Here is a 26,802-nt window from a genome sequence, read left to right as displayed (position 1 = left end):
TGCACTGGAAGCTGCTGCAGGAAATAGGCTATTTTAGACCTCTTATTTTTTTGCCGAAAGCTAGTAATGTTACAAAGATCAATTGAAAGGGCAGAGGAAAAAAAATGTGTCTGGAAAAACCAGAACTTTATAAATGACAAATTACAGTAAATGCCACCCTTGCGGTGGAATCTCAGGCACGTTCTTCATTGCGCGGCACCTTGAGGTCTGAACTGGTCTGTCTGGACTCTTAAGATTTTTGTAAAATATGGTGACTATGCCTGAATACATCAAATTAGCCAACTGCGCTGTCACTTTTGATGTCTGGAACAAAAAATTCCTACGTTTATAGAATGTCTTACGGTTGAATACTTGTGATTATGAGTTTGCACATCTTGAGAACTCAACACATTTTGGCAATGGAATTTTTCTCAGAAAGGCAAGATGATACAGGCTGGCTGTCTCCACAGGGTGCACAACCCAACGCCTGAGTCCGTGGGCATGGTGCCCTGGAACTGTTTAGCACAGGTCAGCTTGAGTCATGGGCGTGATGGGGACAGTGGTTGTAATACACTCTTGGGAGATGCTTGGAGGATAAAACCCGACCTCATCCTGCAGACAAAACCAAGGCCTAGATTGGAGCAGTTGGCCTGAGAAAATGAGCACAAACCTGGATATTGGCTTGGGACTTGGGCCCAGGCCTTTTCCCTTCCTGTGTGATGTGGGCTGGCGCTCACCTCTCTGAACGCTGCGGCCACAGTGGACGCTGAAAACAGCCCCTGAGACCCACCAACTTGTGGCAAGTCCACTATTGTCCGTACATCTGAAGACAGGCCTTTCCAGAACGATTTTGAAAGGGAAACCGGGAGACCTTTTGCCTTCTAAGTCAGCACTTTGGGCAGACCTGTGAAATCAGAAATCAGAGGAAGGGACCTGCTAGCATTCTCAGTCCAAAGGAGGGGGTTGAGGCCTGACTCAATGCAGTTGACAAAAACCGGGACTAGGACCCATGGTTCCCTCTCCCATGCCAAGCTCTTTCTGCAAAGCCAGGATGCCCGAGAGGTAGAACTGGAGTTCCGTTTTCCTGTAACAGTGCCTTTCCAATACAGTAACCAATTATACATCTCTGACTAGGTTTCACGTTGTCACACTCTTGAACTGTGGGGACACTATGCAACAGCTTCTCTGACATCCGCTGAAATATTCCCACTTGAGATAAGGAAAGGACGAGAAAATTCATTTGGTGAATAGAAAGTCATCCTCTGCACTCTTGAAGGGTACGTTCCAAAGTGTCCCCCAACATGGAGTTGGCCTTGAGGATGGGATTTGAGATCAGAGACCTGGGTTCTCATGCCAACTCCACCTTCCAGTTAACTCCTTCGTGGCCAGTGTTCTTCAACCTCATTTTCCCCATCGGTTAAAAAAAAAAAAATTCCACTGGCATGGAATTGTTGACGTGACATGTTTGTAAAGGCACCTATCTGGTGCACAGAGGACTCAAATGTCACTTATCTTTTCCTTTAAATTAGCTAAAAAGTGAAATTGTTAACTGAATTCTATCTTTGGTCTGTTCTTGCATAATATATATTCCCACAAAGACCCACATATTCTGCTGAAGGAAAACTAGAGATCAGAGATCTATCATTTCACAGCTGGTACAGGTGTGTGTATGGGGGGTGCATGGGAGAGGGCTTGGAACAGCCTGTGGTGCCAACAGCGGCTTCCATTCCCATTTCATTGCTCAATCACCCCAACTCTGGGATGTGTCTTTGGCGAATCCTCCACACTTCTACTTCCTATTAACCTCAAATAAAAGAACAAAGTTAGGTAACTGAAGTTTCTGAAGCCTTGTTAGAGATGTCTCATAGCAAAATCATTTGGCTGTAAGGGGGGAGTCTCCATTGGAAATGTTCATTGACTCCCAAGTGTTAGGTGATAATGATCACTATCCCTTAAGGGCCCAAGGGCCAGGCACTATGTGTGCATTCCTACAGAGTCCTCACCTCCTCTTCGGGAGGTGGCAACCCATTATCCCTAGTTAGGAAAACTGAAGCTCAGGCAGGTGACATAAGGGAGAGGCTGGATCTAAAGCCAGTCTGAGCCAAGTGTTGGTCTACATGGCCTGGTGCTCCACACGATTTGTGTGTCCTTCCCAATACATTGTCTCTCCTCCCGGACTCCTTCAGCACTTGGTGGTTGCCACAGCACGTAAGAGTTCCATGCCCTCTTGTCCTGTTTTGGGGGGTTAGATTTATCTGTAAGCACCATTGTGTCCCCATCCTCAGGCACCTTAGATAAGATAACCTACAAGTCACAACCGGGCAAAGAAATGTAGATTAGGAATGGCTTTCTGCTGGGAAAGAAATTTTAATCGGCATATCACTTATATTTCAGTGAACTTTCAGTCAAATGTGAAAACAACTCTTTTGCCAACCAGCTGTGGAAACTTTGCACGGTTCACTTTGAACTCTGCAGAGGCAGCAAGTATTTATTTGGTAAATACTTATTTGGTAAATGCATGCAGAAAAGAGGCATTTTGTTTGGTCTTCATATACCTATAAACTTAGAAAATGCCTACATTATCCAAACATGAGAGGTCTTGTATTTAAAGAGCTTGAAAAGGACGAAGTGACAATTTTGTCGCCCATTTTGAGTGCTGCACAATCTTGGCCACATTTCTCCCCAGGCCTGTTTCTATAAATGCAAAAGGACTTAAGTCGGTAGACTGTTTTTTCATACTTCGACCACCAGCCATAGCAAGAAATTAGTTTTTTGTCATGACCTAGTACACACACTTCTGAAACAGATTTCACGAAACACTACTTACCCTGGTGTGATTCCTTACTTCCTGTCGTGGATTCTCTTACGAAAATATGGATTGTCACTCACTAAAATGATCCCATGATCCCCCTATTTGCAAAAGTGTGAAAACAACTTTTGGTCTGATGTTACCTAAGAATAAAATTCTGTAAGAGTAGAAAGGTAATTTTCATCTTATTCTTCCCAAGAATTCTTAGAAAATGATGAGATTTCTACTGTCACCAGCACTTAGCGAAAGCCAGTGCCGCCTCCTGCCGGTTCAGGAGCACACTAGTGGGAAACCTTCCTTTTAGGAAGGAACTTCATAGGCTGTGATGTGTTAGATGCGGCCAACGGTAAGAAAGTGACAGTGTTCTGACCCTTCGCAGTGGTTCCCCACCAGGTTGTGAAGTGCAGCCGTAAGCAGCCTTTTCATTCATCTTCTCCGGCAATCAAACTCATGAAATGTCCTGCCCAGTCCCCCTACCCCTGTAAGCAGAGAGCGGCGTGGCCAGTACTGAAAAAGTTTTTCCTGGTGTTAACCTAGAAGAAACCTAAAACGTCCACTATTTTCTGTGCGCTCTCCTGCAACGTTTGCACACTTCTGGCTTTATCCTGTGTCCTCCGAGGAGTCAGAGAGCTGAGTTGACTTCGGTACATAGGACTTGAAAAATGCCAGGGCCGGCAGGCAGTCTCTAAGCAAAACTAAGCAGCACTCAATTAAAAACTTTGTTTGCACAGATGTGAAGGCATGGAAATTTATACGGCAAGGTCTGAATTCCAAAGTTTGTTTTAATTACGCACCCCACCAAATGCATAAAATTTCATGAAATGAGTGTAGTGAAAATGTCATCTTGTCTATTTTTAGACTGAAATATGGAGCTCTTAAAAAAGCAATGCTGTCAGAAATGTTCACGCTCGGGGAGAAAATGACTTATAACCGGGGGAAAACATTCACACACCCAGCTCTAACAGTGGTAAACAGTTTTTATTCAGGCAATGAAACATGGAAAAAATATATTAGTAATCATTATAATCATTTCATTTGTGTGAGTATAACCTTTACAAATATTTACCTGACATATAAAAGGGGAAGTACTGTGCATATAAAATTTATGTAGATGATTATTCCACACGACACGATCCTGACAGCAGTAGTCAGTGCAGCGTTCACGCCTCCTGACGAGAGGTTCCTCACACACTTCCCGGCACCCGAGGGGGCGTAGCGGAAGCAGATGGGCAGCTGACATGTACTTGTTGGCACGTGAGTACAAATGGGCATCTACTGGCAAACACACGCTTGCTAATGGTGACACCGACAAGCTTACTGCTACCTGTGAGGTTTATAAAGGAAGGCCTGGATCCTGTCCCCGGGCGTGAGAAGGGGCTGGGAAGAAGCTGCGGGGTGGTTGGGAACGCAGGATGCCCTGTATCTGGACAGGGGGTGGGGTCAGTTCAAATCTTCGTATGTCCACGTGGAAGTTCTTCACAGAGCATCGGTTTAACAATGTGACTGGGGCAGACCTTGTGTATTTCAGATACCACTAAAAGGCAGAGGGGGACAAAGTGACACCTTCATGGCCCTAGAGTGAAGAATGGATACAGGGAAGGTTCAAGCCACACCTCAGCTGTGCCTGGCCTCCTCCAGATGGGTTAAAGCATTATTCAGACTGCCACAGGCTGGCATCACATGGGCCATCTCCATATTAGAACTATAACCAGGATCTATATACCTATATATCTATATGTAATAGCTGTAACCATATTATAGTTAATAAAGTCATTCCTTAGGAATCTTGTTTGTCCAAATCTAACTGCATGCTAAGAGGCACAGAAATGGGATCGCATTTGGACGAAGAACTACGGAAAGTGCAATCTTTAGTCTCCAGAATGCTAGCTCTGGGCACAAGGGAGTGGGTCTTCACTGGAAATGCTGCCGTTACAGTACCTTCCAGAGGAGACCCTCAGAGAGAAGTTGTCTAGTGTATCAGTTCTTTTTACCTTTACTGTGTGGGAGACCAAGGTTTCAGTGATACACTGCTCTTCATAAAACCACTGGAATCTGGAGGCCAGTCAAACCTTTTTGGACAGAAGTCTCCTCAAAATACTACGTTATTAAAATCTTTACAGAAGATGACTTCTTAGACCTTTGGCTTGGCATTCTGGGATTCCCAGACTATATTTACTCTTTAATAAGCAAAGAATAATCTGCTATCTTTTACATTCTTCAGAATATATACATCTTTACTTTAAAATCCTTTGCCTGAAACATTTAATCTTTCAACACCCAGTTTCTCTCTTCCCAACAAGAGGCTAAAGTAAGAACCCCAAGTCCAAGAGTAAGCATGCACGGTCACAGAAAGACTACAGGGGCAGCAGTCACGTGTAATTCAGGCCATGGCTGCCAGTCGTAGTGAAGAACCAAAGGAAATTAAAGGGAGCGTTAGAGCTTTTACTTCACTAAAAAAGGATGTGCTGAATCACCTCCAACCACAGCACACAAGACTTACTGATGCTTGCTCTTCAAAACTCCATTCTGAGCTCGCAGAGCCACCAACAGGCCTCCTGTTACCTTTACTTAAAATGAGCGCTTTACTCTGGCTGCTCAATCAGCCCAGGAACATTTGGGGCACTTTATGCTCCCCATTTATAAACAGGGCTAATTCGGGGCTGTCTCATAAATAGCTAAGTATCTGTGTGAGGATCGTACAAAGTGTGGGACAGGTAGAAAGGTAACTGGCTGGAAATCAAATTCAAATTGAGCTAGGCTCCAGGACGAAACACGAATCTCCCCTTGGATTCCATATCATTCTGGAAGGCTGCCAGATCCTCAGAGGTTTTCACTATCATGTGCTTCTGCACTTCCTAATTTGGGCTGGGTCTGAAGAAACTAGAAACCATGTGAGAAAACTGGGCTTCTCAATATTTCCAGAACAAAAGGTTTGGGCAGGTCACTGGCTTCCAGGAGGTTCTCCAAATAAAGTAAATCTCAGGAGGTCTGACTGTAACTGACTAGCCAACCAAGTGACAAACTGTTTGGTCTGTCTTACACTAAATCTTCCCGTTAAAATACTTCTAGATAAAGACTATCTATCCACATTTTGGCAAAGTCAAAAACAAGAAATGGCTCTGGGTCCAGAGTCTCAACAAGGTCGATCACCTAGTACTCCCAAAGCTATTTGGGACAGCAGCTTCCCTTCACCTCTGCTTCCCACTCTTGTGACAAGATTTACTACCTCCTACCCAACAAGTAATGGCCCTCACATGCTTTGAAGCAAAGCTCTAGGCTAAACTCTTACTCTCCAAAATTTTGAAAGGTTCTTTTTTTTGCTTTTGCTTATTTTTAAAGAGAAACAAACATAACTTCTTTCAGCCCAGGATATTCTCTTGATTTGCCAGCTCCATTTTTATTCTTGTTGGAGAATATCCATCTATTAAATGAGAAGGAAGAACATTCCCTTGTACTGGCTGTGGCCGAGAGGACAGCGGCAAAAGTTACTTGACCAGGGCCTTTCGTAATCCTTATGCAGCAACTTCACCCACCGGGGTTTCTTTACGGGGTCTCTTCCGCCAGCATGCTAGGGAAGGATTGTCGTCACCTTGGTTTTAACACACAGCTACTTTTTAAATATGCACATGAAGCCTAAATGGAGGACCATGGATTTAGAATGGAGACCACTATAAGCCTTTCATGCTTAAAACAGATCCATACAAAACAAATAAACATGGCTGTCTCACCAAAACACAGCAGTAAAAAGGTTTAGCAACGTTCCTTTCTGCAAAATGCACAATTTCCCTAGGAGCAGAGGACTGGCAGCAGAAACCAGTTCCAGCAACTGGAGACACGAGCAGTCCATGGGCACTATGACCGTGTGCAGAGACCACATGGAACTGCTTTCAAAGCCCACGTGATTGTCAAGTCACTTCTCCAACCACAGATCATTTCTGCTGTTCTTGTTTTGTACAAAATATTAAGACAATAGGCTTTAGAATACAGCCTAAGCACCAAATACGATAAATGCATATCGGTAAGACGTGACTTCTAGCTTTAAAGGACACTACTGACCTCCCTGGGGCTGAAGATTGCACCCATGTGAACAGTACACGGCTAAAGAAAAAATGCATGTTCGAAGATCTATAGAGGTTCTCCACGAGGCACAATTTGTTGCGGAAGTTGGATCATGCAATAGTTTTACAAGAAAGGTACGAAAACTTACTTGTACGGAATAGAGTGCGTATCACCGTGAAGAGAGTGTAAGATTAAGACAACAAGAGTGCTTTAAAACACTGCATGGATTTGGTTTTGCCTACCACATGGAGGGGAGTTCACCGGCATCACGGGGAAAATTTCCATCTTGGGTTTAAAGGCCCCCACTCCGTGACCCAAGCGCAGGAAGAGCTTGAGGAGTTTGGTTTTGAGTGCAGCTCTGCTCCCGCACTCCTCTGCTCTGGGACTCAATGCTCTTCGTTCAACAATATCCCCAACGTGATTTTTGGAGTGGCTCACATGATTTTTATAGCCTGTTTTGTTAAAAATTCTACCATCTAAGTTTGAAAGGATTTTTTTGCCTTAAAATTTTTTTTGAAGAACAACACAACACACTTGTGAAAAACTGCTTCTTCACCTTCTAACTGCTACCGCGGCTACAGTTACCTTTTCACTAAAGAAGATCACCTAAGCCTTTTTTTTTTTTACAAGTAGACTTTTTTTGTATATTTCAAATAGCAAGATGATAAATAAAGAGTAAATGTTGATTTTGAAGCAACAAACAGAAGCAGAGGAGACTGAACTGCTTTGGGACCAACTCGCCAAACCCCAGCTTTGAGGGATTCCTGCCTGCCAGGGCCACTTGCCGTGTGGTCTGAGGACTGACCCCAAAGGGGCCGCACCTATCAAGGCCAAGGAGGGTCCCAATACCAAGACAATGAAACACTGGCAAAAAGTCTCCCCCAGATGTAAAACCTGAGTCTGGGGTCTTTATACCTACCATTCCCTAAATTCTGAGGTTGGCACTCTAGGCCACAATTCTATTTCAAGATAGGGTTATACATTTATGGAAATACGGTCTTCTGTGGAGAAGCTCTTATTTGACTATGCTTCAGAGAAAAAAGAGCAGCATATGTAAACGTGTGTGTGTGTGTGCGTGTATAAACGGGTACTCAGAGTCCCTTCTTGCTTATAAACCAGAAATAACAATAGGCCAAATTATTTCCCCAAATAAAACCACTAATGTTGAACATTAAATTTCAAAGATGAAATAAATAGATCACCAAAAAACTCAGACAGGTGGTGGACAGAGATGAGCCCAAGTAGTAGGCACAAAATCCCAAATTTAACGAGCTTGGAAAAGAAAAGACGACTTTTAAATGGACTAAAGATGATAGAGAAATCATGACCCTAAACTTAGCAGCCCGTCTGACTGAACCTGTCAGCGGATGGCGGTCAGACGCCCCTCCTTCCGGGCCTGTGCGATACTCCAGGGATCCTTCCAGGGCTGTTGTGTCGGCAGCAAAGCAGGACAGGCAGCAGTAGGCATGTGCTTTTTTAAAGTTTTTTTTTTTTTTTCTCTGCAAAGGGGCAATTTTTCCTGGATAAGGCAAGATAACTGTGGTTAAGAGAGAAGCAGCCAAATGCAGACCTGCTGAGCTAACGAGGGGGAGACTCAGTCAGTCTTTCCCAACTTCGCAATCAGCTCATCGCAGATTTTCGTTAGTTCTTCTATTTCTTGGTTCTGAAAGACAAATGACATGGTGCTGTAGGCCACTTTGCATCCTGAGATCAAGGCAATTACACCCAAATAGTCCCAAGACTGGCCACACTTTGCCTAGACATCCTGACTCAGTGGTTGGTAACTTTCCTATGTCAGAGACCCTTTAAAGAAAGGGAACCTTGTCCCCTGAAAAATGTTCGTGTCGTGTTCATAAAGTCATGCTTCAGTTGAGTAGGGGATGAGGGTGACCACCGGCCCTCTGCAGCTTGCCCATAATTGTCTCAGTTCCCCAATTCTCTTGTTATCATGGGAATTACCTGTGATACTTGGTAAAAACACAAGTATTCTGGAGTCTGAGTAATCCCAGGGAACACTGTCTAGGGGTTAGCAGACCTCAAGATCGAAACCCTCGCCCTAGCTGAAGGGATGCCATACACGTGAGCACATAACTGGAGACACAGGAAGAAAAACACTAGAGGACACACAAAAAATGAAGTCTAAGAATCACAGAGTAGTGAGAAATAGGGACCTGATTTTTATTTACCTACAGCAGAATTTCTCAACTGCAGCACCACCGGCATTTTGGGCCGGGTCAGTCTTTGTTGTAGGGACTGTCCTGTGCACTGTTAGATGTTTAGTAGCACTTCTGGCCTCTACCCATGAGACGCCAGTAGCATCTCCCAGTCGTGACAACTAAATCCACCTCCAGATGTTGCCAACGTCCCCAGGAGGATAAAGCTGCAATCAAGGGGGAAGATGGCTTCATATATTACATAAAAAACAAAAAGAAAAAAGGTAACCTCGGAACCTAAGAAGTATCTTGTCCCCTTTAGTTAATGCAACTTCCTCTCTGCATCCTGCCTGGGGATGGCTCCTACTCAGAGGCTTGGGAGTTCGTGGTCTGCCTTGTTCGTGTCCACCTGAATCAGTCCCCAGAACAGCTGGATCAAAGTTTGACTCTGGGCAAAAACACGAGGCTTCTCTTTCATCCAAATCCACCACAAGCCAGCCACGGCCACAGAGGAAAACCATGTGGCTCACAGGTCGTCACCCCACACCCCTCTGTGTACCTTCTGCTGAAGGGCTCTTTCCAGGGACTCCACCTTCATCTGCTCCTTCCGGAGTCCAGCGTGGAGAGCCGCGCTCTCGGCCTTCGCTTTTGTTCGAACCTGAGCAATCTCCTCATTGGCTCTGTTTGTGGTGTTTTGTTTGTGGAGTAAAGGGACAAAAAGCTCATGGTTAGTTACAGGTCACAGCTAAGGAGTCAAGACTTCTGACATCTGTGAGACACAGAATAACAGGGCTTCATGATAAGAGAAAAACTGGTGACCCAAATCATTCCATTTAAATTTATAAAACTTCAGTGGATACACAACTGCTAAGGAAATTTCCAAGGTGCAAACCAGTGGTAGAATTAATCTCATAGGCCACAGTGACTTCAAAATTCACATGTCACTAGAAAATGGAATCATGTGACACTTTGTACAGCAATCTTAGATTTGTTTTTTAACCCAATAGCAGGCAGGGTCATCTGTGGGATTATCACAGCCAAAGAGTCAGGATGCTAACCACTGACATCTAGGACACTAGAACTAAAAGTGACTTTATTAATGAGATACAAAAGAAAATTCTAAAACTACAAATGTCAATTGATAAATGGCCAATTAATTGATGAAAGGATGCTAAAAACTCATTAGTAGAGGCATGCAAATTTAAATGATAAACTTTAAAAATTTATCAGATTGGCAAATATTAACTAGGATGATCTTATCCCATTATGGTCGAGATGCAAGAAACAGACTCACAAACTGACGGGGGAAGTGAAAACTGGCACCGTCTTCACGGAGAGTGAGATGGCTGTAACTATTAGGATTTAAAATGCATACACCTGGGGTGCCTGGGTGGCTCAGTCAGTTGAGCATCCAACTCCTAGTTTTGGCTCAGGTCATGATCTCACAGTTTGTGAGTTTGAGATCCCACACTGGGGTCTGCACTGACAGTGTAGAGCCTGTTTGCAATTCTCTCTCCCTCTCTCTCAAAATGAATAAACATTTAAAAAATAAATAAATAAAATAAAATGCATACACCTTCTGACCCAGCAACTCCCTTACGTAACCTTAAGTATCCACAGCAATACTTCCATGTTGCACAATGATTGTGCATAAGGATGTTCACTGCAGCAGTGTTTACAACTGAAAAACTGTGCAACTATCTAAATGCCCATCAGTAAGGAATGGAATAGTCCTACAACCTAACACAAATTATTAGACTGAGCTAGATGTTCTGACACGGAGAAGGGCCATATATACTATTAAGTGAAAAAGGAAATTTGTATCCTAGGACTCCGATGTTATTTTTAAAAAAGTCCAAAGCCATGTTGGGTAGTATTTATAAAGGTGTCAAGAAAAAACTGGAAGGATACACAATAAAAATTTTTCCTTTTTTTTTGAGAGAGCATCCACACATGCACCAGCCGGGGAGGGGGACAGAAGGAGAGAGAATCTTTTTTTAATTTATTTGAGAGAGACAGAAACAGCCAACAGGGAAAGGGGCAGAGAAAGGGAGACAGGGAATCCTAAGCAGGCTCAATGCTGCCAGCGCAGAGCCTGTCATGGGGCTTGAACCCACGAACCGTGAGATAATGACCTGAGCCACAAACCAAGTCAGACACCTAACCAACTGAGTCACCTAACGCCCCGAGGGAGTGAGAATCTTAAGCAGGCTCCACGCTTAGCATGGAGCCTAATACGGGGTTCAATCCCACGACTGTGAGATCATGACCCAAGCCAAAATCAAGAGTCAGATGCTCAACCAACTGAGCCATCCAGGTGCTTCTGTTAATAAACCTTTAATAGTAGTATCTCTGGGGGTGGGAATGAGAGAGGGGAACTTAAAACGTTTTACAAATATGAAGATAGACAGCAAAATGTACAAGTATTACTTTTTAGTTAAAAAATAAAGTTGGATGCATTCTTCAGACTGTTCCCCAGGATAAATTCCAAACGTGTTGGATTTAAGGATTAAAAAAATGAAGCCATAAAAGTACTAGAATGAAAACATGGGAGAATATTTTATATTCAGAGCAGAGAAGATCTTTGTTACCATGACAGAAAATACTGAAGCCATAAAAGGACTGATAAATTTCACTACATAAAAACAAACAGATTTCTGCATATCAAAAAACACCAGAAGCCAAAAGACAAACTACAAAAAATATTCAAGACTCATATCACAAAAGGCCGGCATCCTTAGTACATAAATATAATAATATATTTACAGATGAATAATATATAAACTGACAATAGAAAACCAGGCAAAGAATAGTTATTCACGGTACAGAAAGTACACGTACAGATAGCTGCTCAAATAGGTTCAATTCCATGAGGTAAACAACAATCAAAACTACATTGAATAAATGCTCCATTTGCTTGTCAAAAAAAGAAATCCCCAACTAAACTGAAATACTATCTTGTATCTTACTGGGTTTACAGAAAACCAAAAATTTGATCTGTGGGCAAAGCCATAAGGACAAGAGATGCTCGAACACCTAGCCTAGGGATAAATGGATGAAAGTCAGGTGAGGGCAATTTGACACTTTTTATCATAAAGATAAGCCTGTATGTTCTTTGGCCCAGCAACCCTTTTTCTAGCATATAGATAACTCACATGCACGCCAAATGAGAACCATACCAGGTCACCTACTGCAGCACTGTTCACAGTGGATGGCAAGTACCCTGAGTGTCCGGAAGGAGGGGGCTGGTTAAATAAATGACACATTGCAACACTGGAACACCATATGGAGGCTAAGAAAAATACAGAAGCTCTTCATGGATTGACATGGAAAGGTTTCCAAAATATAGCACTAAATGAACAATGCAAAGTATGCTGTTATCTGTATAAAAAAGGAGATTCTCATCACATAAAAAAAAAAAAGTGATCATGTGGTGTGATGGAGCTGTTAGCTAGGACAGGGGAGAAGAAGGGAAAAAGTTTATCTGAGGGGATGGAAGGAACCAAAAACTGATCACCTGGGTGAGGAAAGCTGGGGAGCCAGGGACAAGGGAGAGGGTGGGAGAGAGATCCTATAGATCTCTATTCTATTCTTTTTAATGTTTAATGTGAAGATACTATTCAAAAAATTAAATAATAAAACATACACACACACATCAATGCAACCTAGGGTTGCAAAACAACATTGGGTGGTTTTTTTGGCCTTTCTCAATCTCCCCACAACATCACAAAACATGAAACAGATCTCATTGAGAGCTCTCACTTGTCTAGTTTTTCCTCCGCGTGGATTTTCAGGGCCTGATATCGCTGTTCCTCTTGTTTAACTCTGGCTAAATAATCCTGAGCACACTTTTTCAAGGCTTCTTCATTCTGTTCCAAAGTGACAATTTAAAATAAAAAAAAACTGGTCATTTCATCTTTCTTCAACTAGTGACATCCCATGTATCAGAGTTTTCATTTTTGTTTTTAAAATGAGAAAACCTCATTACTTCAAATGCCTTTAAATTCTACTCTGATAATTCAAAACAGGCACATGTAATTCTTACTGAAGAAATTCTGGATACTTTCTTTGCGTATAAATTTTCAAAACAAAGTAAGGTTCAGTGACACTGATAAACCTAGTTTAGGGAGGCATTCTGAGTGTCATTGTAGGGAAACTAGGCAGTCTCATTTTTATTTTCCTACGGAAACAGTAAAGAATGTTCACTGCTATAAATGTATCTTATTGATGATATGCAACTAAGTTGAATCAATATGCCCACTTACAATCTAAATCTGAAACATTATACTTATTTTCTTCTAGAATATGTTGCCTGAATTTTTCAGGGCTAAATTTTCCTTCTACTAATATTAAATTGGGGAATTATCAAAAACAATTTCTGGAAGTCTCCTAAGGTCTGAAGGTTCCACACTTCTTCTACTCCATGCCACACTCTGGCTGTGGCCTGACCCAGGAGAGGAAATGACCAAAACATGCCACCCGGTGGGCCAGATGCCTGAACCACCACAGAAAGAAAAAAGGGAAAAGAAAATCTCCAGCTTCACTGGAACAGAAGATACAAGACCAATGATACATGGGCCCCCAACTCCTGTTTAGAAGGCTACCCACACCTCTGGCATACATGTTTAAAGATCCATTACCAAGGAAACACACTACTACAGAGACAAAAGGAAAAGGACATGCTACCTTTTTGAACCCTTCCAGAACGCCTTTCAGGTTCTCATATCTCCTGAAGAGATCAGAAAGGGACCTTTCCACAGAATTAAGGTCAGCCAGGGCCTGCTCCTTCTCCATGGTCAGTTGCTGGAAGCTCTTCTGAGAGGTCATATTTGTCCTCTGTTCATCTTCTGTGAACCACAATCAAAAGTAATGGCATATTCCTTCAACAGATTGTTAGCAGCTGCCCTCTGTCAGCTAAGCAGTATTCTTGGTGGGGGACCCCGGCAGCAGACATAGCAAAGTTCCTCTCGAGGACTTATGTTAGTGGGGGAGACAGCTGCTGACAAGTGATGGGGGAAAAACAAAGCAGAACAAGAAGGGTGGGGGTTCCGTTTTCATATAGTGACCTCTCTCAGAAGAAAGATTTAGGGACCCAAAATTGCTGAGGGAGGGCAGAAGCTGTGCAGCTACCCAGGAGAATATTTCAGCAGAGGAACAGCAATGGCAAAGGTCCCATGCTGGGAAGGCATGAGGTGATATGGACTGTAAAAAGTATGATTTTAGTGCTTAAGAAGTGCTTTAAGTAGAGAAAGACTTAGGCAGTCAGTCCTGCTGATATTGGCTACTCAGTTATTCCAAATTCAGTGGAATAAGAGAACCAACCACTGTTGTTTTGTAAAAGGTACCAGTGGGTCTAAATGAGGGAAATATGATTTGTGGCAGAGTTAAGGACACTGAGCCAAAACGAAGACCCCACGGGGGGGGGGGGGGGGGGCGGGGGGCGGGACACTAATGATGTGGCTAGGCCATCAACACTCTAGGGGCCAGGTGGAGGGCTTTTCACACAATTCAAGCATTTGCTGGCCTCTGAAATGAACGTAAGTACAGCTTATCTTCATTATTTGTGGACTGTGTATTTGTGAATTCATCCACTTGCTAAAATTTATTTGCAAACCCAAAATCAATACTTGTGGTGCATTCCCGGTCATGCGCAGAGTGGCAAAACATTTAAGTCACTTGACAGGCACATTCCAAGCCAAGGCTGATCAGGGTGACACTGCCTTCTTGTTTCCTACTGTAAACAAGTGTCCTTTTCAGTCTACTTAGTACACCATGATATTTTCTGCATTTCTGTGCTTTCTGTTGGTGATTTTTGCTGTTTAAAATGGCCCCCAAGTGTAGGGCCAAAGTGCTGTTTAGTGCTCCTAAGGCTGTAATGTGCCTTATGGAGAAAACACCTTCATCCGATAATCTTCATTCAAGCATGAATGATAGCACTGTGGGCCAGGAGTTCAATGGTAACGAGTCAACATTAAATGAGATGTCTTTAAACAAATATACATAAGACAAGGTTATGTACTGACAAAAATGTTGTGACCAGAGGCCCACAGCAACCTCACCCTGTACTTTCCCTAAAGCGATGGTTCAGTATTCAGCATTCGCTGTGTTTGTGGCAACTCTGTAGAACACAACCACTGCAAACAGTGAGAATCAACCGGATCTAGGTGATGCTCGAGCTTGTGTTCTGATTTGAAAACCATCCACGGAACCTATGGCTCACACCACACACACACATAAAAAAAGTCCTTACCAATCATTTGAGCAATGGTCTTTTCATATTCAGCCACAATTTTCCTTAAAAAAAAAAAAAAAATTATCAGAAGAGATTTTTCAATAGACGTTCCTGAAATGCTGCCCCAAACAATTAAACACATTAACAAATGAACATTTCAACAAATAAGTACTTGAACGATGTTCAAATGAACAAATCTACCCTTTTGGGCAGCCTGCCCCCTCTAATTCAGTCACAAGTTTTATTTTACGGTCTTAGTTCCAAAAGCATTTCAGTTATTCAAAGACTTTAAAGATCACCCTGTCGTGTTAACCTTTCTTTTCAGTGAAGTGCCATAAAGTTTCCCTGACCCTGCCGACCCTGTCCAGGGACTGGCGCTCTTCCCTGTGTGCCTCCCTACTGTCACTGGTGGTGCCCATCACTGTGACCCTGCATCCTTTATGATGGCTACCGTAAGCTCTCTAAGGGCAGGGGCTGTCCCTTCCTCTCCGCCACACCTGGCATGGGACCTCACACCCAGGAAATGCTCAAAACACAAGTAATACAAGAGCTACAAGTTAGAGCGGGCATATTTAAAATATGTCTTAATCATTCAAGTGCTGACTACACAAATGTAGAAACTATGCTTTTTTCTTCTTCTTTGATCCTATCTTCAGTTATTTCACAGCCTCTAACTCTCCATTCTAGAGAATGAGCAGCAAAAATAAAAAAGATTTCAATTTAAGGTCAATCAATTTTGTTTCCGGTTAACATGCTTTTTATAATCTATTTGATGGTGATTAAAGTTGAAGCCATCATGCATAATTAATTTGAGAAAAGTATTATAGATTATAATGCCTCCAGAATCGAGTATGTCGATAAATCTTATTCTTCAGTTCAAATGGATATCTTTGCACAAATTGATGTCTTTTCAAAAGACAAGAATCATGTGGGTTCTGCTTACATGTAATGTTCTCAACATCCCACAAGAAGCTACCGTATGTGAATAACTGGTCAGCAATCCTCATAAAAAGATGCTGTCACAGTCACAAATTAAAGTGCAAATATCAATGCCCTCAAGTTCTCAACACCAGGTTCTGTGGTAAGCAAATACTTTCATCACTTCATTTATATGAAATCTAATAATGCATAAAGGTATCCAATCCCTCCCCCAAACCTCCAGTCTAACCTCATCTCCAACACTTCTTGTCGGGTTTCTTCGTATTTTTTCTTCCATTCATTTGCTTCGATTTCCTTAGTGATTATCTAAATTGTAATAGAGATAGAGCTTGGTTTTACTGAATCTATTACAGTTTGAATTTAAGATTGGAAACTGAAAACGACACGCAACCAGGTGCATCCTGAGACATTTGAGCTCCATGAGGAATATAAAGTCTCAACGTCTGTGTATAATGCTCACAAGCATCTGGAAAAATGTTCTCTCTGCCACACAGGATGGCAGAAATGTAGCCACCAAGGTAGGGGTGAACAGAACATCCCCCAGGGAAGATTCCAAGTGATAATCACAATCTCTGTGAATTCTGCCAGGGTCCAGGGTCTGCTCTCAGCTCTGCATGCCCAGAACCGTGACTGGGACAGGACACCAAAAGAAGAGCTATCTGCCTGGCAGAGATGCACCTTAACCAAAATACTGATTTTACTTAGGATAAGAAAAATCAGAGCATTAGCATGACCAGCACATTCTCTTCCTTAGAGATCTCTGCTTGATAAGAATGAAGTCACAACTAGGGGCTCAGAAGTTCAAATCCTTTAGCCAGATGCACCCATCTCACCATAGGCAGGATCTTGCTTGTCAGACCAGAACCCATATTCCTATTTGGGGTGCCCCTGCCAACTGGGAAGAAATACTCTAAACTCATTACCTCAAACTCTGTGTGCCTAGGCACAGCTTAGAAGGGCATCACTGTCCTCCTTTTATTCTACGTCTCTATGCTTCTCTCTTTCTATTTGGTACATTCTTTATTTTGTGCCTTTAGTCAGGGTCTCAAGAAGCTAGCAGCCAGCCCATCTGCCTGAGGTGACGAGGCACATGCCTGTTCTGCTCCATTAGGGCATCACCTCACAGTTTCGCTCTCAGGAGGAAGTTAGGGTCATTTTTCTCATTGACAAGATTTTGGTAGGCCTCCTCACCACTGCTCCCGAGTTCTGACAACAGGGCCAGCTGACATCCCCCATTATCAACTTAATGCTATTTTTTGAAGCTTTAAAAGGCCTTGATATCAGAGGCTCTTAACTATTCCTATTATATTATGAAAATAAAATTGCTACAGCAAGGGAATTCCCTTCTTTTAAAAAAAAAAAAAAGGTGGAATCAACAAGAGATGCACAAACCAAACATACAAAATACAGCTTAGAAATATAATGGGAGAGAGTGGTAACTGGGCAACAGCGTCTTTCATATTTTTTCAGATCATCCAGGAAAGACCTAGCAGTAATCTATTTTGAACACAGAATTGAAGTTGTTTAGTTAAAGAATTGAACTGTTTAAAGAATGGATGAAAGTAAGAGACATCTTATATTATTGCAAATTTAAGAAATTTTTAAGCATGAACATATCATATCTGTCAAAGGAAGGCACTGATTTAGTTATATATGTGGGTAGAGTCGGCAGAATTTGATATTTAAAAAACTTCAAGGCTGAAAGATAAAGAAGTGTTGTCGGCTTTGTCCCCAGGACACCAGAATGTCGGGACTCTAGCACCAATGCAGAGTTTACAGGGAGCCCTTTATATGAGCTCAACAAGCTGCAGGAAATAGGAACTTCCAGGAGGGGATAACTCAAGCCAAACAGAGATGGAATCTACCTGCTGGCACATGGGCTTGACAAAGACATGGGAGTGATAAGTGGACAGAACATGAGGGCCTTTACCTCTTCTCTTATGAGGGTGAGCACAGCTGTCTTATCGGATTCGCTGAGGCAGATGCCATCCAAGGGGCTCTCCCCTCCACAGGCCACAGACACGGGGGCCTTCTCCACAGATGACTCCAACAGTCCCTGAGGGGAGGAAGAAGTTACATTTAATATGTTCGGGCTTCAGCTTCTTAACCCCAAATAGCGTCCTTCAATAGCGTCCTCATTGCTACATTGATTACAATCTTTAAAAACACGTTTGAAGAAAAAAAAAAAAAACACAGCAGGAAACTCAAAAAAAAAAAAAATCTAGTTAAAGTAGTTATTTAAAGGAAAAACTGGGGCGTTTGGGTGGCTTAGTTGGTTAAGTGTGCGACTTCGGCTCAGGTCATGATCTCACGATCCGTGAGTTCGAGCCCCACGTCAGGCTCTGTGCTGACCGCTCAGAGCCTAGAGCCTGCTTCGGATTCTGTGTTTCTCTCTCTCTCTCAAAAATAAATAAATGTTTAAAAAAATAAAAAAACAGAAAAAACTGAATATGGGGTGGGGAGGTTGGCTTCCATTTAACAGAGAGCCTAGTGAAGTTTTCTTCTTATCCAAAAAGGATAAAATCTGATTATCACAGTGACCAGTCACCAAAGATCACATGCACCAAAGAGAAACCTGTCTATATAAAGTGTAAAATGTCTCATTTTTCAGGGGGTTTCTGGTTTCCAGGGAAAATGTGTTCCATGTAACTTTTCCCAAAAAAGGTGTCAACTTTTTAACACAGTGATACTTTGTGTACAACTTTAGCCACTTTGGGTGGAAATGTTTCCAAAATGGACTACTAACTTTCAAGCTTAAGGAAGCAGAAATGGCAAACACACGGCTGACTCCCCTCCCCCCGCCCCAGAATGAGTCAGGGTCATCAGGAACTTCAGCTGCTCTGTTGTGGCGTGTCCCTGCCCTGGCAGTGTGTCAGGTTACAGCACTAATGGGCCCTCCCTCTACAAAGTGGCCACGTGTAAAGTCAAGGTCTGTGCCTGTACTCTCAGTTTTTTGCTTCCTTGTTGCTGCTAAGTTTTCAGTTCCCTTCTGATGTGACAGAACTTAAGCTTTTATCATAAACTCAGGTTCCAGAAAGCCACGGTGGTTAGTATTTTTTCACAAGAACATGGACTTCATCCTATTCTCCTTCCTAAAAGGCATTTTGGGGGCTATTTCCGCCCACGGTATGTAAGTAAACTTTTTTACGTAAATAGGGAAAAAGTCAGTCTAATAACATCCAAAATGCCAGCCCAAGTGATCTGGCAATAATCTTAACAATCTTAAGTATCTGTATAACCAATCCATCAGTTAGTGATGATAATCAATCAGTTCTCTGGTATCTTGTTTGAACCAAGACTGAACAGAAAAGTCCCAAGTCAGAGATCAGTGGTTTTTAAACTTTTCATGGTCATTACAACTCGGTCTTTCCCTAAAAAATGCCCCCCCATCCCCCCCCCCCCCCACACAATTTTTGCATTTAGCTTCACATAGAAGGGCCCTGATACAGAAAGCCCTGGTTTAGGCCACAGAAAAGGGAAATGCAAAGCCACAAGCTGGCAGTGCCCATTTCAAGCAGCATTTGGGGGAAGGTACCCACCATGCTGACAGGAGTCTGAGGTCCCCCCCAGAAACACTATCTTGGGGTAGATCTATCACTAGAGCCAGAAGCCACTTGTGGTGAGCAGTCTCAAACATGGCCTGCAATGACCCCCACCCTGCTGGTACTAATCCTCTCGTGTAATCTCCTCCCCTCGGGAGCAGGCTGGTCCTGGTGACTTACTTCTAAAGAGACTATGGTAAAAGTCATGGGATGTCACTTTTGATATTAGTTTACAAAAAGACTGGCTTCTGCATTGTGAGAAACTCTCTATGGAGAGGCCCATGTGGCAAGGAATCAATGTCTCTGCCAACAGCTAGTAAGGACCTGAGACGTGCCAACAGCCACGTGAATGAGCTTGGAAATGCATCTACCCCTGATTGAGCCTAGAGGTGACCACAGCTCTGGTTAATACCTTGATCGCAGCCTGTGAGAGGTCAGAGGCACCCAGCAAAGCCGCCCCATGATTCCAGAGCCAGAAATGATAAGAAGTGCTTCTTGTGGATAATGAATAAACCTCTCGACATCTGAGTCATTACACTGACTTCCTGTGCCATACTTCTCAAGAAACTTTCTCATAATCTTGCTTCCCATGTAACTTGCCTACAGGGAGATAACACCCTAGGGTCAAGTTGACACATTTGGTTCACTTTGTTGTTAGATTTGATTCTAAATTAATGCGCTTTAAAGTCAGTCTTTTGTGTTTTTATTATTTGAAGCCAGGATCCCCAAGCTAATTCTAAAAAACAGCTCCCCTGTGCTTCCAATGACCCTCGAGTTAGCAAGAATTTGGGAAATAAGCCAAAAGAATTTTCCTAGTAAGGAAAATATCAATGTCTATTCTCTAGTTCAGCATCTCCATCATTTGTGAGGGGATGAATGAGTTGTCTGCCTACTTGCTCAACAACTTAATGTGTCTGGAAGAGGCAGCACTCTGTTGGAGGTGGGAGACAGAACTCAGATGGTGGCAGAAATATCCAGATGACTGGGCTCTGCAGCCTGCAGCCCTGCCTCCCCTGGCCACTCCCCTCCACCAGGCCACATGCCTCTCGCCTCACGGCTCAAACTGCAACAGCTCTTACGAATTTATGGCCATGGCCTATTTTAGCCGCCTTTTCAAGAACCCTAGGATTCAGTTTTTCACACTGTTCAGTCCTTCATATTGCTTATCAAACAGCACAGAAAGCCTACAGAATCTACCATCTCAAAAAACTGCGCCGGATCCCTTCCTAGCCTGGGCAATCTAACACGTTTAACAAAGATGCCAACCCAGTTGATCAATTGTGGCCTTCGAAAAGGGTCCCTTTTCATGTCCCCTAATCCTCTTCCCTGTCCCCAAAAAAACATTTACAGTTGAGGGCCAAAAAACGCATGTCTGTAGATAGTGGAGCCCAACACAGTCCTGGTTGCAGGATTTGCAGTGAGCAGGATGCCACAATGGAAACCTCTTTGCCCAGCTCCTTGCAGTGGGAGAATTAGCATCATTAATCTCTCACAGCATGCTGAGTTCATCCCATCTTTTGCCCTTGAACTCACTGGACGAGTACCACCCCAGGTACTTCTCTCTAACAGAGACATGCCTGAAAAACCAAATGAACTTAACTTGTAAGAAGTTTAAGATGTCCTAAAAAATAAAAATAAAAAAATCAATAAAATAAATTGACTCCTACTTGAAAAATGCTGCAGACCAATAGCTGATAAACAAGATGAGACTGGCTACCCATCACTGACTGTCCTCTGGCCTTAGGTATTTTGCCCTGGCCGCCACCAACCACTGGCAATGAGACCGCAAAGGAATTCACTTCCAAGCAGCCCAGAGAGGTGTAAAACAGTGAATGCTAGGCTAACCAGACTCTTTCACTGAGCGTCCTGAATATGGTAATTGCTTCATGCAATACCTATCCCACATTCTAGGAAGTAGAAATTCACCAATTTCAGGAAGTTCAACTGGGGTTACTTTTTAAAAGATGGCAACATAGGATATGTTCAGCAGCTGGCTCCAAAGGCAAGCGTTCCCCATTTTTCTTTCTCGCTCACCTTCCCGCCCTTTTCCTATCAGCACTGCCTCATCTCATAGAGGTCTAGCTCTTTGCAGCTTCTATCTTTTACGCTACCAATTCCCGCATCCTCACAACCACTCGGACCAGTCAGACAGGTGCTCTTGTTCTATGGATGAAGAAGTTGGGAATCCGGAAGTGAAACCAGTCTGTAGTTGAACCAGTCTGTTTCAAAAACCGGGTAAGCCACAGAGATCTGCAGCCGTGCAGAGCAATGCTTGGTCCCCTTGACACAACCTTCTTCAATCATCTCCTTGTTGTTATCACACACTGAAAATACAAGGAAGCGCTCCCGCAGTACTTGGAAAACTTCAAAAGGAACTGGCTTCCCCAAGTGCACACACAGGCTGTTCTGCTGGAGCATGTAGTTTCACCCTCTCGTGGGTGGGGACGGCAGGCACCCCTCCCTCTCAGAGATGAGGAAAGACAGGCCAAAGCCCAAGAGTGGCTGTGCTGCAATCAGGTGGCCCGGCTCCCAAAACAGTGGTTTTACCCAGAAACATATGTCACTAATGCGTGAAGCCCTTGTGAGAGGACAACGCTCCTGAGACCCTATGTGCACATCCTCCTTCTGCTCACACTTCCACAGGCTCCTCCTCCACCCATGTCCCTTCACGTCTACTGCTCACTGTGTCCTGTAGGGAACACCGTGGGTCATGGCCTAATAGTGAGTCCTGAAAACAATTTACTGGGACACACAGTCTGCATTAAAAAATGAAATAGAATATCAGAGTAAATCACACAAAGGAAGGTAGATACTGGTTTGTCTGTTTGCTTTAATTTGAGAGAGAGCACGTGCAAGCAGGGGAGAGGGGAAGAGGGAGACAGAATCCCAAGCAGGCTCCACGCTCAGCACGGAGCCCAATACCAGGGCTTGAGCCCACGACCCTGGGATCATGACCTGAGCTAAAATCAAGAGTCAGATGTGAACCAACTATGCCACCCAGGTGCCCCTGACAGATACAATTTTGTGCAACTTTTTTTTCTAAATTTCCTTTTTTATTTTTTTTTAAGGTTTACTTATTTTTGAGAGTGAGAGAGAGAGAGAGAGAGAGAGCGTGAGCACACGAGCAGGAGGGGGACAGAAGTGGGGGTGGGGGGGTGGGGAGGCAGAGGATCCAAAGCAGGCTCTGTGCTGACAGCAGACAGCCTGATGTGGGGCTCAAACTCATAAACCGTGAGATCAAGATCTGAGCCTAAGTCCAATGCTTAACCAACTGAGCCATCCAGGTGCCCTTTGTACAATTTTTTTTTTATAAATATACAAATGCATATGTTGTGATGTGTTATCTCTATATATATATGTTAGTCAAGATGCAAAAAAAAATTTTTTTTTCAATTATCCTGTGTCCCAAAGGCCTTCAAATCTATTAAATCCAACCCAGGCTTTTCTTGAACTCATGCTATGTACTTATTAGAACTGTCTCCTGGAAATAATGGACTTAGAAGGTTCCACAGATGTCTCAGAGCCACAGATCTAAAAATTAATTCCTACAATTCTGCTTTTCTTTCTGTATTCTTTTTTTTTTTAAAGACTTATTTTTTAAGTAATCTCTACACCCAACATGGGACTTAAACTTACAACCCCAAGAACACAAGTCACGTGCTCCACCAACTGAGCCAGGCAGATGCCAACTGTATTCTTAATTTACTGATTCCTGTGTTCAGCAGTATTTATTGTGGTAGGTGCTAAGGTAGCAGCAAACAGTCATCTACCTGCACCAAGCTTAAAGTGTTAGAAGGAAAGAAGGGAAAACAAGAAGTGACTCCAAGGAGTAGCTTCACAGAACTAAAAGAAATTCCATAAATTAAGGCAAGAGTCAGATGTGCGAGGGAGAGAGGAGACAGCAGATGCTGGAGACAAAGGCAGAGTCCCACTGCAGAAAGCCACATTGGCCATAGGAAGCGTCTGAACTTACTCTAAAGACAAGGGAAGCCAACCAGGAGGTTTAAGCAAAAAGTAACAAGATCAGTTTTGTGTTTAAAACATCACCTTGGCTTATGTAAAAGGATAAGAGAATAAGCCTGGGAACAGGGGAATTGGTTAGGAAATTACTCCTTCCTTCCTTCCCTCCCTCCCTTCATTTATATTTCATTATTTTTTTTTTACTTTTATTTTAGACAAAGAGAGCGCGTGAGCAGGGGAGAGAGGCGGGGGGCTGGGGAGAGAGAGAATCTTAAGCAGGCTCTATGTTCAGTATGTAGCCCAAAATGGTGCTCGATCTCGCAACCATGGGATCATGACCTGAGCCAAAAACAAGAGTCAGACATTCAATTGACTGAACCACCCAGGTGCCCCTTACCATCATATTTAAAAAGACTGGTGGTGGCCATGGGCTGGAGAAAAGTAGATGAATTTGCAATATATGGTTTCTGGACATAGAAACCACAGATCTTGCTTGTGGAAATAAGAGGGAAGGAGGAGTCCAAGGTTATCTTAGGTTTGTGGGGTGGGTTATCAGTAACACTGACCACTAGGACGTTAAAGGAAGAAACCCTGGGTGGCTTTTGCCAACCTTCCCTTGCCACCACCTCCACCCCAGCTGCAATGCACATCTCCCAAGTCGTCTCACCAAGCAGTCATGGTTCTACCTGATAAATCTCTCAGCCTCCAGCCCATCCTTTGAACTATTACTGATTATGATACTCCTTACTTACAACCCCACAATAGTCCCCAACTGCTTCTACCATGAATTCTAAGACTCCTGGCACCATGTCTATGGCCCCTGATGATCTGGCCCTCACCTACCTATGTAGAGTACCCTGTGATCACGTGAGATTACTAACAATTCCACTTGCTTATAAAGGCCATGCTTCTCACTTCCTGCCTTTGTGCAGGGCAACTCTGCTGCCCAGAAAGCCCTTCACTACCTTACCGGTCTTGCAAACCCTATTCTTTATTTACAACTAAGTTTTCAAATGGAGGAACCTCAGACAACACCACCTTAACCATGTGATCAAAGTTAATTCCACCAATAATGGGACACACTGAGATCCACAATGTCACTTCTGATGGATTCATACCCAAAATGCACAAACTGCATTTAATCACAAAGAAACACTGAACAAACCCAAATTGAAAGATATCCTACAAAACTGACCTGTATTCTTCAAAAGTGTCAAGGTCAGGAAAGATAGAGAGACTAAAGAACTATCACAGATTTTACAAATGAAACAATGAAGGAGGGTTCAATGAGGAGGTGGGGGGAAAACTGAGTTAATACCAATAAAAATGAAAAGTTATTAAAAAAAAAAAAAGAACTATCACAGATGATAGGAGACTAAGAACCTGAGAACTAAATGCAACATGCAATCCTGAGTTGGACTCTGCACCAGAAAGAGGACATTACTGAGACAAATGACAAAATTTGAATATGGTTTATAGGTTAGAAAATAATACTGTACCAGTGTTAATTGATTTTGTTAACTGTACATGATTATATAAAATGTTAACATTCAGGGGCATCTGGGTGGCTCAGTTGGTTAAGCATCTGACTCTCCATTTTGGCTTAGGTCATGCTGAGCCCCATGTATGCTTACAGTGCGGAGCCTGCTTGGGATATTCTCTCTCTCTCTCTCTCTCTCTCCTCTCAAAATATTTTTTTTTTAATAAAATATTAAAATTCAAAGAGTATGAGTGAAAGAAAGATTTACAGGAATTCTTTGTACTGTTTTTGTAAGTCTATAAAGTTTTAAATAATTTTCTTTTAATGAGCTCAAATTCAGCCTCCCAGATACTGGCTACACAGGCAGTCAGCCCTGGCTCCCATAGGCCCTGGAACACATTCTATTACAACATTCATATAGCATTAGTTTCCATTTTGTATCTACTACCAGTACTGTTTAAAAAAAAAAAAACACAATGCAAGGCATACATAATTTAAAAATTTTCACTAGCCATTTAAAAAGTAAAAAGATATAAGTGAAATTAATTTTAATAATATAGTTAACTATATTTAGATATATATCTAACAATACATCTATATCTATCTATATACATATTGAGATGATCATATCTTAGATATATGATATATATCTAACTATAGATATATATCTAACTATGTATCTATATCTATCTCTCTATATAGTTAGATATCTAACTATATCTATCTATGGATATAGATAGATATCTATATCTATCTCTCTATATAGTTAGATATCTAACTATATCTATCTCTGGATAGATATATATATCTATCTCTATATATAGTTAGATATCTAACTATGGATATCTATCTATGGATAGATATATATATCTATCTCTATATATAGTTAGATATCTAACTATATCTATCTATGGATATAGATAGATATATATCCATAGATAGATATAGTTATCTATAGTTAGATATAGTTATCTATAGATATAGATATAGATATAGTTATATATCTATATAGATATCTATATAGATATAGTTATCTAACTATAGATATATAGATATCTATATATCTATCTCTATATACAGTTAGATATCTAACTATAGTTAGATATATATCATATATCTAAGATATGATCATCTCAATATGTAATCAATATAAAAGTTTGAAACATTTTTTTCTTTTCTTTTCTTTTTTTTGTACTAAGTCTTCAAAGACTAGTTGTATTTTATACTTAACAAGACATCTCAATTCAGACTGGCTACAGGTCAGGCGCTCAGTGGCCACTGGATAGGAGATCTCAGGATAGGCTATGAGCTCAAGTGAAGAAACTTGTATTTACATTTCATCCCCAGCACCAAACAATGACTACAGTTTATTTAATGAATTAACGCGGGCTTTAAAATAAATACTAAGGCGTGCCTGGGTAGCTCAGTTTAGCGTCTGACTTCAGCTCAGGTCATGATCTCACAGTTCATGAGTCTGAGCCTCTTGTCAGGCTCTGTGCTGACAGTTCAGAGCCTGGAGCCTGCTTCGGATTCTGTGTTTCCCTCCCTTTCTGCCCCTCCTCCCACTTGTGCTCTCTCTCAAAATAAATAAATAAATAAATAAATAAATAAATAAATGAATGAATGAATAAATAAAAAATACTGAGAAA

General features: G+C 42.3%; 1 protein-coding gene across 15 annotated transcripts in view; it reads right to left on the bottom strand.

The window, feature by feature from the left end:
* Positions 1–3,747: 3,747 nt before the first annotated feature.
* TACC1 (transforming acidic coiled-coil containing protein 1) overlaps positions 3,748–26,802 on the bottom strand; it is a 121,129-nt gene continuing 98,074 nt past the window's right edge. For 14 of the 15 annotated variants that reach the window (XM_060653537.3, XM_060653524.3, XM_060653529.3 and 11 more), the window contains 7 exons: positions 18,102–18,227; positions 16,401–16,477; positions 15,251–15,294; positions 13,687–13,847; positions 12,763–12,869; positions 9,560–9,680; positions 3,748–8,510 (listed from right to left, as the gene is read on the bottom strand). In XM_060653537.3, the coding sequence (XP_060509520.3) occupies positions 8,442–8,510; positions 9,560–9,680; positions 12,763–12,869; positions 13,687–13,847; positions 15,251–15,294; positions 16,401–16,477; positions 18,102–18,227 (705 nt within the window). In that variant the 3' untranslated portion in view covers positions 3,748–8,441. Of the gene's footprint in view, positions 8,511–9,033; positions 9,228–9,559; positions 9,681–12,762; positions 12,870–13,686; positions 13,848–15,250; positions 15,295–16,400; positions 16,478–18,101; positions 18,228–26,802 lie in introns of all 15 variants that reach the window. The other variant, XR_009615999.3, reaches the window with a different exon arrangement.

This window comes from Panthera onca, chromosome B1 (genome assembly GCF_046562875.1).
Source record: "Panthera onca isolate mPanOnc1 chromosome B1, mPanOnc1 haplotype 2, whole genome shotgun sequence".
NCBI lineage: Eukaryota > Metazoa > Chordata > Mammalia > Carnivora > Felidae > Panthera > Panthera onca.
The sequence above is the reverse complement of the archived record's forward strand: the minus strand, read 5'-3'. Positions and strand labels throughout refer to the sequence as shown.